A 12,339-nucleotide genomic window follows, 5' to 3' on the forward strand; every position below is an offset into this window, starting at 1 on the left:
CAATATATTCTAAAAGCATTTTGGTTTCCTAATAACCTCTCTTTCTCTTATACTTGTCTGTGATGAGTTGTAGTCTGCTGGCAAGGCATGCAAAGATATGAAGAAATGCATATGCTAGGCCAAGAATTCAAATAATCTAACGGTCAGCTAATGGCCACATGCTGGGGAAGCCCCAGTGAAGTGACTCAAGTTAATGGGAGCTAGCACAAACCAATGTCAAATACATCCGAGTGCATCTCATGAGTGTCAAGCCATCTGTCTGTCATGCAAGCAATACTTTAAAATATTAAGTGAAAAAGATACATATATATATATAAAATCTACCTGTACAGAATGAATCTCATAGAAGTTATAATAAGAAGAGATTTGTCAAGGATAATTGAAAACATTGATGTTCAACTTAGGGAAATGCTTTGCAACAGAAATTATTTTTAAAAACAGATTATCTGGTGGCTTTCCTTTGAACAAGAGAGATTTCTCTGATGTTTTGTTTCTTGCTGGTTTTACATCCTTATTTTAAAAATATGTGAGGAGAAACTGGAGTGTGCACGTATGGCACATAGTATCCTTATGAGGATGGTACAAAATATGCATAGCACGCTCATGTAATGCAGAATGATACATATATCGTGAATATTCCTTCAGTGTTGTTGTAGTTGTTGTACACTTAGAAGAAGTGGTAGTTTAGTATTCTATTCATCAGTGTTTGGAAGCCTGCTACTAAATCATACCTAGCAATAACAAAAAAGTTTGACCATGAATACATTGTCAGCACAAGAATAATTTGGGAATTTTAGTTTGAATGTACTTGGCACTTACGAATATGTTGATTCTCATAGTGATTTCAACTAGCACACTATTTTCCTCTTGGAATTTATAATTTAGTATTCAGCAATCTGGAAAGCAATAATAAAGAGAAAAAATATATATTTCCAAAATTGTTATAAGCCTACAATACAGAAAAAAGCAAGGTGTAATAGCAGCAATGTGATACATCACTCAGATCAGTAAAACAGAACTGAGCTTGTGCTAGTGTGCATACAGAGAAAGGATGTCTTTGTATGTCTGCATGATGCATGAAAAAAGTTCTCATTTCCACCTAGATAACTTGCAGCTCTGGCCAGTTAGAAACAGAAACCAAGGTTCACGATAGGTTTTCCATACACCACTAGGCCTCTGCTCATCTCCCTGTTTTGTGTCCAATTCATAGGAACCAAGATATAAAAGGCCTTTTTTTATGGAAAAGTTTAAGGAATTGTATTTGTGTCTTCCAGCATGCAAGACAGAAGCTGTGGCCAGACATTGCCTCTTTCTTTAATGCTGAAGGAGGCTCACTGTGCAGAGAGAGGCACCAATGAGGGATACCCTGAAAATATATCAGAAGCTTCTTCCTCACATGACTTTTTCTATGATTCCCTATCTGACATACAGGATGGGGAGTTTTCAAATGAACTCTCTGCCTTCCTCACCCAGGAGGAGATATATAAGAGCCTTGACATAGCTTGGAAAGCCATTGCCAGTTCTGTGAAGGAAGATCAGAATGCAGCTCCAGAATTCACTCATTATTTCAACACCTCTCTTCCTAGCCCTTCAGAAAATGCTTCTTTCAGGGAGACCAAACTGCACAAGCAAGATGCTTTATGGAGGCCTCAAAGAAGCAGTCTGACTTCATCTGCTGCAGCTCACGTTCTCCCAGAGAATCGGAAAGAGCTGCCCACCTCGCCTCAGACGGCAACTGGTTTCGTTACTATTTCCAGGAAGCAAGCAAGCACCTCACCTTTGCTAACTGCTAGTCCCAGCTTTATTCGAAGCCTGAAAAATTCACAGAGATGTGGTCCAAGTGTGCCCAAGACAAGCCCAAAATCCAAATCAGCATCCCATGGAGAAGTTCCTTTCAGGAGCAAGCTGTGTGACAAAGCTGCCACATTCATTGAGGAACTGTCATCTATATTTAGAGAAGCAGCAAAGGCAAGAGGTCGAAGTCCTGATGGAGACTCTTCTTCTCCAGATAGTGGATACCTGTCTCCTAAGAAGAAACAACCAACTATGATAAGTACCTCAGTGAACCAGGATTTTGGCACGCCACCTCAGGAGACTAAACCTGAGGCAAAATTACCTGGAGCTCATCTCAATGGAGAACAACGCTTTGCTGAAAAGAAAAGCATCACACAGCAAAGTGAAATGGTCCTCTGCCAACCTTTCATGAACACGAACACAGACAAGAACCAGTCTTCAGCGCCTCGATTCATTCAGAAGCTCCGCAGCCAGGAAGTGGCTGAAGGAACCAAAGTATTGTTGGAGTGCAGAGTTACTGGCAACCCAGATCCTTATGTCAGGTAAGTGCATTCCTTTTAACAAACATCACAGACCCTGGATATCATCATCTTTGATTGCCAAAGATACCAAAGGAAAGATATCACAGTGGACCTGATGAGAGGTACAGTACAGAAGTAATCTGCTAGTTGGTCTTGTGAGAATTGCAGATCAAGCTGTTGTTAAATACCCATGGAATTACAGGGTCTGGCCTCTTCAGTTCCCTACAGCATTCCATTGATTTCTGCTTGGGAGATAAAGTCTTCCTTGATTCAAGGGCCATGCTGCAGAAACAGAATTGGCTGTAACAGTCTTCTGTGTGACTGAGAGCTCAGTAATACAAGGGAAAGAATTTATGGTTTACCTTTGAAGAGCATGCATCAGGCGTAAAGGTATTTGGGTTTTGCTGTTAATTAATTAGAATATCTCTCCAAGCACAGACCAATGGGATTTGGGGTCTATGCTATGAGATAACAACATTTTCTAAATCTAATCAGATTTAGATCTACTCTGCTTTACACAAATGCCCTCTTGTGCAGGGCAGTTTGAGAAGACATGAAAAGGTTCCCATTTCAGAATTTCTGTTTTTATATTTTGTAGTTAAATTTATGTGTATATGGGTCTGATTACAAAACACTATTAAGTTTTGGGATTTTTTTGTTTGTTTGTTTTAGGTTCTTTCGTAACTAGTGTTTACAACAGTTATAACAACATTTGCAGTACCAACAAGGGTTGAATGACTCATAATAGTTACCACTGCCTTCTTTTATTTTTAAAATTAGTAGAAGGTTAACTTGCGCTTCATGGGCATCATTTACCACTTAACAAATCTGAACCTTAGTGCTAGTATGTTTGCTTAAAATGCACAGAGATAGATAATACCTCTAGTTTTAGTAATTCCTCCAAACTTTCTTCTGTTTGAAGTCAGTTGAGTATATTTGATATCCCTGAGAGAAATTTGTCTCCACAAATGGCTATTGGGACAATAAAAAATCTGTAGCTCCCTGTTAAGAACTTTTTGTAAAGGTTCTTCAGTTCTGAAGACCAAGTGCTTGTTCAAAAATTTTCAACAAATACTGATAGGAATGTTGCAGTGACTTTCCCGTAACACATGTCCTGATTTACTATCTTCATATCTTCTTCTGTAAAATCTTTCAACATTCTGAAGTTACTTCTATTTTGTATGAAGTTGTCCTGATTGCTTCCTGATACGGTCATTTGTAGAAGCCTTGTTGATATTTAAGCCTCAGAGTTCATGTCCATCACTAAACAGTGTCTTCATACATACTGTAACTGAACTCATCCTTCGAGAACAGCCTTTAAAAAGTGCATATACAGAGGTGCGAATTTGAAAAGATTAGATCTTTATCTGAATCTGCCATGAAAATACATGCCAGACAAGGAAAATATTGAGCAGCTGAAATTTTTAGAGAGTCAAAAGACTTGTGTGTTCAATTGTTTTTGTCTACAAAGTGGAAAAAGTTGCATCCCAATACCTTAATGTTGACACCAACCTTAGATTTCCCTCCACACTGAGGCCAAATGAGCTCTTAAACCAAGACAACCCTTGCATCTAATTTAGTGTAAACAATGGAATTTCATCATGAGCTTTGCAAACAGGTCAGGAAGCCTACCACTCCCCTCACTCCCCCCATAAATACAAAAAAAAGGGACGAGAGGGGGAGCATAATCACCGATGCCGTGGCTCCCATCAAGCTGTATTGTGGGAATCATCGAAGGAGCTGGGGCTTAAGGTTTAGGACCAGAAGCCAGAAGCCATTTTATTGAGCATCAGACCAAACATATATTCTCCGAGTATGTGAGCATACACTGTCCACGCGCTCCCTCCCACTGCCTCTAGCCAATTCCTTGGCTCTATTGCCATCTGGGTCCAATGCTGCTAACGGACAACAGGTAACCAACCAGAGATCGCTGTGCCTGGCCTGCGTTTTAGGTTTCTCTATCTGCTAATCTGTTATTCCTGACTTTCACAGTTTCTCACTCCTAACTTTCACCGTTCCCACAGCTTCCCACAGTTTCTCACGGTTTCTCAGTTTCCCACATAGTATGACAGCTGTGTCGTCCTTTTGGTACTTTATTTTTTAATATTTGTGGAAAACTAAAATACAACTGCATTTGGTTTTGTTCCACTGTAACTATTATGCCATTGCAATGCATTTAGATGTCAATTTGTTAGTGACATGAACCATTAGTCATCTACATGTCTTTCAGTAATCAATTTGAAATTTATTTGAACTGTATTTTCAAAGCTGTGTTTTGAACTTGCATGTTGTTGCATTTTCATTTAGTGAAATAATTATCACTATACTGTATGCGTGCATATGTTAATTCAGATATTTCTCATTCCATATATGATCTTTGCTTTTCATGCATGAATGAAATGTCTCAGTTAATATGCAGCTCTATCTAGAACTTGATATTTGAATGTATGCTAAGAAGCCAAATATTGATCTCTGACTTGAACAGCTACTTACTTGCATGCTTAAGCACTTTGCAAGATCGGTTTCAATACTTTAAATCTTCATATTGAGTTAGCAGTCTCTGAGGAAAATGGACAATAGCGAAGATACAGAGAAAAAGAATGGAGTGAGTTAAGCCATTAGTTAGTTAGGCAGTTAGTATTACTGAGTCTTGAGAGCAACAGATCACAGTGAATTGCATTATGAATCTAGAGCAGACTTATCTATTAGATCTATGAAAAATCATAAAGCTTAGCTGAATATGGCGTGAGGGGTTTTACAAGGAAGAGGAGTGTGAATACTCTCAAGGGAAAACTGATAAATGGAAACATTCTCCAAATAATAAAAATCCATTTTAAGAAGAGGAACAAAAATGAAAAAGTGTATACTGCACCAATGTTTAATTTTCTTCTCACCACCTGACGTAGTTCTGTACGCAGAAGACTTCCAGTTGTTCACCCTACTTCAGAGCTTCATGAAGCAGACAAGGAGAACAATGGTAGAATAAAAAAGTCGCAATTGCAGAAGCCACAATGTCCTCCTTTTCCCTTCCCTTCTCCAAGACTTTCCAGCCTGCCAGTACATTATCAGAATTGGTGGTACTAATAAGTACTTCAGAGCAATGCAAGCAATTAACAGTAACATTTTCGAAGTGAATAAATTTGTGCCCTGTGGCCTTGCTGTAGTCGTGCTTGCGTGGCTCCAGAGGTCGCTCGCACACAGCGTGGACACAGTTCTCACGAGTCGCAGATTTTTGCAGGCCCGAGCACCACAAGGGGACACTATAGAGCACTTTATGTACAGAATGCTTTTGCATAAACCACGGAACAAAAGCTAAGGCACATGCTTAGACACGCTTCAAGAGGCCGTGCAAGTGTGTAAGTCCAGGGCAAATATTTGAATCAAGTTTAGGGCAAACTCCAAAGTCCAATCCGTAAATCTTGGGGGAAAGAACGCATACTGACAGCTATTTAAAAAAAAAAAAAAAAGGATTCTATAATTATATTGCAATGTTGACATTGACTAGGAATTTCTAAGCGATTTCTGTTGTATATTATCACATTTGCAAGTCACTTCCCTGCTCTCCAGAGCTGAAGAAGAGTTTTAGGATACATCCTGTAAGCAGTTAATATACTGCAGTGAAAAAGAGACGAGGTGATGAGTTGCAAAAAGTATGAAGCATAATTCCTGTTTGTGCCACTGTCAGGATCAGTTCCATACATTTGGGGGTTATATGAGTTAAAAAAAAAATAAAGTGAGCCTAGTTATGCATTTAGGGAAAAGAAAAAGAGAATCCAGTTTTCTGAAATGGTGTACTTAAGCAGGTGTTTGAATTTCTGAATTGCAATATTTTGTTTTTGTAAACAAATCTTTTTAGCATAATCCTATAAATTGAAAAGCTGTTCTGATTCTTCCGAGAAAAGCTCATTTCAGTAGCCACTGCAAAGAATATTTTTGGAATACTCTTTCTGTAATAAGTGTGATAAAGGCTGAGAACAATCAGGATTTTCATTTTGTGTCTCATATGGGAAAACAATAAGCAGAAACTGTAGTTCTTAAAGCGATGAGATAGTTTAATGGTGACCGTAATAGTTTAATTATGGCAAGAAAATCACTAAGATATCTTGCCTACCACTAAGGAGTTGTCCAACCTAGCATTTTTTATTCCGTGTATCACAGCTTATACAAAATCCAAATAATCTTTATATCTGTCTTACTTCACTTTTCATATTTTGTGGACTAATCCTTGCAAATTCCTTGACCTGTTTTAGATGTGAGCTAGAATTCTCCCCTAACCTTCTTCTTTTAAAACTAAATATAGCAAGGTTGCAGAGTGAGCAACAAAATCTTTGAGTGCAGTGTGAGAACATAGTTTACCTTTGAAGATTATGTTATCTGGAAAGTCTCTTAATTTTTTTAGTTTTTTAGGTGTTCATAGGTCTACAGAAAGCAAGAAGTGTCTGTTGTCATTAAGTAGTAGGATTTGAGTGGCAAAACTTGATCCAAGTAATGCTCTACAAGGGTTGAGCAAATAAATTTAGAAGTTACACCTTAAATTTCATTTGAAGTTAACACTCAGGTAGGATGTTAAGCTGGATTCTTAGAGCTGAATACCACAAGAAAATAACCAGAACAATGTATACAACAAAATAACCCAAAACAATATACACATTTTAAGAAGCACTGTATTTCCTCAAAATTTTAAGTTTAAATTACTAGTTTTACTAGTAGAAAATTATTTATCAAATCACCGAGATTTGGACACTGATCACAATTTTTTTAGCATTGCTGAGCAACCTAGACTCCTAGCTCAGACCTAGGACCTAGATCAGAGAAAACCAAGACTATTGAGTAGCCTGAGGAGATCTAGGATACTTTTCAAGTTCTATAGAGTATAAAATATAAATTGACAAAAAGACTACGACTATGGCATTGTGCATATGCCATAGCACGAACTCTTTCAGAGAGCTCACTCACTCCCAAGAGCTCTCTACCCAAGTTTTACGCTAAAAGCTATCTGAAATACTGAGCTAGAAACTTTCCCTGCCTGTAACCAGGAATTATAATTAGAGGATACAAAAACAGATACAACACACAACACTTAAAAGTTGTAGGAATTAAGGTTTTATTATGAACTTACAAAGGCTACCCCTTTTTTAGAGCTCTTAAGAAGCTTTGAAGTCTAAAGCACAGTCAGCTCTGCATTCATCATCCTTGTAATAGTAAAGGGCCTGGTCACTGAGTACTCTCTAACCACGCACAGCTGCACAGACCATTGGACCTCAAATTAAGTAATGCTTAACTCCATACAGCTGGGTGCACATGCAAGAGTGCAGGACAGTAGTGGTTCAACTGTGCAGACAGCAGTTGGGAGGTTTTTAAGACTTGGGAATGCATCGGATTCATAGATGTAATTCTTAGTAGTCTTCAGGTAAGGAAACTGGCTTAGGGTTGACCTTTTTTATTGTTTCTTAAGGGCTCTGGTTCTGAGGGTTTTGTAGAGGGAAGAAAAGTAGGTGAAGGTGTTTTGCCAGTTTTCTAATGGTAAACCTTTAATACTTCTTATTTTTAGTTACGAGTAGCTGTGTACATATGTAAAGCCTTTAAGTGTTTGACACTAGGTACCATTAGTTCCCAAGAAGCCTCTTTTCTGAGTCTTGTCATATGTTTTTCAAGCTTTTCTGTCTCGTGGTCATCCTCAGAATTATTACTTTTCCTTTTATGTAATCTAGCTAATCTGGTTCCTGTTTTTCAAACACTTTCAGATGTCTGTTAACTTAAATATAGAGTTAAGCTATTTAAGATGGAAACTTTAGTAAAGGCTTTTCGTGAGGAAGTTGTTTAAAGTATTCATTAGTTCTCTTTTTACTTGCTAACCCCAAATTGTTGAAAGGTCCAAGAACAAAGTCTTTGAGAAATGAAATGTCTAATGTGTCTTACAACAAAATTAACTAGATGTAAGTATTGTAGCTACAGTGATTGCAGAAATTCTTCATAAAATACTAAATGGGACAGTATGTGCTGTATGTGGTAGGGCTTTTGTGACTGGAAAATCATTAACAGCCACAAGTATTATTTCTTACACTCTAAGAATCACATGTTTTACAGAGTCTTATTGTGATTCTCACAAATTATTTCCTATGCATATACACATTTCAAAGTTAACAAAGCTCTTTCTCTGTGTTTTTTTGAGAAAGGATAGAAGTAGTAACAATTTAGTAGCTGAAACAAATGCTACTTTATTCCTGAGGCACCACTGACTGTGCAAATGCTTATTTCTAAATTCTTCAAGTTACTGTTGCTAAGGAGAATAAATGTATTTTAAATCTGTCAAATTATTGCCAATAGTGTAATTGTTGCAAAGTTGTGTGTGTGTGTGTGTTTGTTTGTTTTCTTTAAGCACTTCATATGCTTCTTAACAGCCATAGAAATCTTACAGCTTCCTCAGAGACCTGTTTTAGTGAGTCTCTTAGTTAGATATTGATAATTTCAGGATGAAGTGTCATTTTTCATTTTAACTCCAATGCACATAAATGCACAAATGCACATAAATGCACAAATGTTTTAACAACATTTAAGCACAGTAATTATGTCTTGTTTGGTGTTCTCTATTAGCATATTGAATTTTCTGTTTATCGTATGTTTTGGAGGTGATTTTATTAACAAAGGCCATATTACGTAATAAGAATGGATATAAAACAATTATTTACTAGTTGCTAGTGAATAACTGTTATAATTGTTCACAGTGTTGTAATTGCTTATAAATGATTTTCACAAATAATAGTGTTCCAATAAAAACAACTCTCCACAACATTTTGCGTATATGTCTGATTGAGATAATGGATTTAGGTGTTAAACTCGCAACTGTGTATCTTACTTTCTATATTCTCCATATAAACAGACTGGTTTTCTCTATATTACTTCTTTTGCCCAAAAGCAAACATGTTTTAATAATATGCTGATCTATAATGGTCTTCTAGCAAACATTCCAGACCAGGATGCTAACCTGCCTTCTGCAAAAGTTGTGTCATGAGAATTTGTTAAGAAGGGAGAAAGGCTGTTGTATTTCAGGAGATCTTTGGGTCAAAAACATAGAAAGACATTCAGACGTGAGGAGAGAAAAACCGTGGGCTCAGAACGATCCAGTGGGAATCAACCTGAAAAAAACAGTTTATTGAAACAAAGCCGTCCCTTATATACCAGTTCCTTTCCTGCGTGCACATGCTCCCATCTCATCTGATTGGTTGTTCTCAGGCTCCGTCGATCCTCCCTTAGGTCGCAGGTTCCGAGTAACCTTTTGTTCTGCGCCATGTGCTTACTCCAACATCTCCTATGGCTGGTTCATCAGGCGGCCATTTTCCTCCAAGAATGACTCCACACGGACGTATAAAAAAATAATATTTGCAGCATAAAAGATGATGTGAAAGGATAAACAACACGTGATACTATTGCTGAGTGTAAATAGAAAAACATTGTCTCTTCTTTACCATTTAGCCATTTTCAGTCTAGATCTTGTCAATCTTTTATTTCTTCTTCCCCATCCCTGTATTCCCTTCTTCAATCCTTGTTTTACTGGACTTTATTGTCTCATTTTATGCTTTGCGCTTTGTTTGCTGTCTCTCCTTTGAGATAAGGCCTACATCTCTCCAGGTATCCTTGGTGTGTCAGCCTCACAAGCACAGATGGAATGTCGTGTAGAGAGTCACCTCGGTGACTTGTCAGACTCTTTCTTCCGGTGGCTGCCATAGAACTGTGCTCTGGACAAACGGATTTTATTGATGCAGTGATGGATTATTCGCTTGTACAACTTGTTAAGCTATTTCAATGGCTGCCTGTAGTAATTTGTGACCTGTAGGATTTAGAATGCTCATAGAATCGTAGAATGCTTCAGGTTGGCAGGGACCTCTAGAGCTCATCTAGTCCAACCCCCTGCACACGCAGGGTCACCTAGAGCACGTGGCACAGGACTGCGTCCAAGCGGGTTTGAAGATCTCCAGAGAAGGAGACTCCACAACCTCTCTGGGCAGCCTGTTCCAGGGCTCTGGCACCCTCACTGTTAAGAAATTTTTCCTTAAGTTCCTGCGGAACTTTTGGTGCTTCAGTTTGTGGCCGTTTCCTCTAGTTCTGTCGGTGGCCACTACTGAAAAGAGACCAGCCCCATCCTCCTCACTGCCTCCCTTGAGGTACTTCTAGACACTGCTCAGGTCCCCTCTCAGCCTTCTCTTCTCCAGCTGAACAGGCCCAGCTCCCTCAGCCTCTCCTCACAGGGCAGATGTTCCAGGCCCCTGATCATCCTCGTAGCCCTGCGCTGGACTCTCTCCAGCAGCTCCACATCCCTCTTGTCCTGTGGAGCCCAGAACTGGACACAATACTCCAGATGTGGCCTCAGCAGGGCTGAGTAGAGGGGCAGGATCCCCTCCCTCGACCTGCTGGAGACGCTCTTCTTAATGCACCCCAGGATCCCATTGGCCTTCTTGGTCACGAGGGCACCCTGCTGCCTCATGGTCACCTTGTCGTCCGCCATGACACCCAGGTCCCTCTCTGCAGAGCTGCTCTCCAGAAGGTCGGTCCCCAGCCTGTTCTGGTGTCTGGGGTTATTCCTCCCCAGGTGCAGGACCTTGCACTTGGCCTTGTTGAATTTCATGAGGTTTTTCACCTTTTTCCTTTCATTTAGGTAAATAACATGCACCTATCAAATACCTTTTGTTTTTTTTCCTGTCTGCCTTAAAGTGTGCAGGCCTCTCTGGGAAATGTTGGTAGTGCCTCTGTTTTCTTGCTTCATAAGTAATACGGCTTTTCTTCTTAGAACCATTGAGATGTTGAAAAGAGTAATCATGATTATTTATCATTCTACTTAAGAATAGCGTTTAGGTGCCTGTTGTAGTGGTTGACAATCGCATATCCTATGTGGTCTGGCTTTTTTTGGGAGAGTCTTATTTTGTTCTCTAACAGAAATAACCAGGTTTGGTAATGATATAGTATTGAAGATGGGCATTTGGAGAGTCCGGCTTTTTCCTAGGTGGAAAAATCCTTATAAGGTTTGGATGCTGATAAGACAATAATTTATGCAAGTTACATAAAATAAGATTGCTGTTTCAAGCCACATTTATGTTGAGAACTCCATCATGATGCAAATATTCAAAGATGTAAAATCAAGAATGGTCGAGTTATTTTAAAAGCTTCACAGGGGAGCTATAGGGCCAGGAGAGTGCATTATTCTTATGTTTTGCGTATTTCTTGTCTCTGTTTAATAGTTTTGACTACATGATGTCTGCGTATTCTGCATGCCATTTTTTTTTTCTTTTTTTAATATAGGCTTTGTGCATGAACAAGCTCTTTTTCCTCAGGACAGTCAGTTCATCTTTCATGAACACTAAACGATCTTTTTTGTTATTTCAAAAAAGAAAAAGGAGAAGCCTCAAAATTGCATACAGTCTTTTTTTTTTTTTCCATACGGAAATATCATAGGGAAAATAAAGCCAGTTAGGTGTACGAAGATGTATGATGTTATGAGAAGCAATTGTAAAAACAATGGGACAGTTGTTGAAGCTAGAACTGTTCTCTCGAGTTGGATTTAGAAAGAAATTCCAGCTCAGTTAGTTTATTGTTCACTGTCTGTTCACGAATACCAATGTCTGTGTCTTGGTGTATTTCTAATTATGTTACTGAAACTTTAAAGGAATCTCAGTTCACTACTTTTTTTTCTGCTGTTCTGCTTTGTCTGCCTCTCCATAAAAGAATGCAGATCTAAAATTCCTTACTAGCACTCCACAAATAAATAACATATTAACTGCTATTTATAAAAAGATTCAAAGATTAGAAGAGCATGTTATCAAAGTACTGATACTATGCTTAAAGGCAAATATGAAAAGCTTAAAAGTAAATTACTAAAATTTACTCTTCTAAAATGAGAAAAACAGTGCTGTTATCTACATAATCAATAAATATATAAAAGAACTTTTGTATTTTATTTACATAGGAATTGAATGGGTCTTGGATCAACTCTGAAACAAGGCACCACATGTCTTCAGAAAACCCTTTCGCT

The 12,339-nt window shown here is 38.4% G+C and overlaps 1 protein-coding gene across 1 annotated transcript in view; it reads left to right on the forward strand.

Moving 5' to 3' along the window:
* The first annotated feature begins 1,275 nt into the window (after window positions 1–1,275).
* Window positions 1,276–12,339, forward strand: part of LOC104567333 (palladin) — an 80,202-nt gene continuing 69,138 nt past the window's right edge. Inside the window, exon 1 of the mRNA XM_010214142.2 lies at window positions 1,276–2,336. Coding sequence (XP_010212444.2) covers window positions 1,276–2,336 — 1,061 coding nt within the window. The remainder of the gene's footprint in view (window positions 2,337–12,339) is intronic.

This window comes from Tinamus guttatus, unplaced genomic scaffold, assembly GCF_059628265.1.
Source record: "Tinamus guttatus ecotype Peru unplaced genomic scaffold, ASM5962826v1 Tinamus_guttatus_pri_ptg000301l, whole genome shotgun sequence".
Lineage (NCBI taxonomy): Eukaryota > Metazoa > Chordata > Aves > Tinamiformes > Tinamidae > Tinamus > Tinamus guttatus.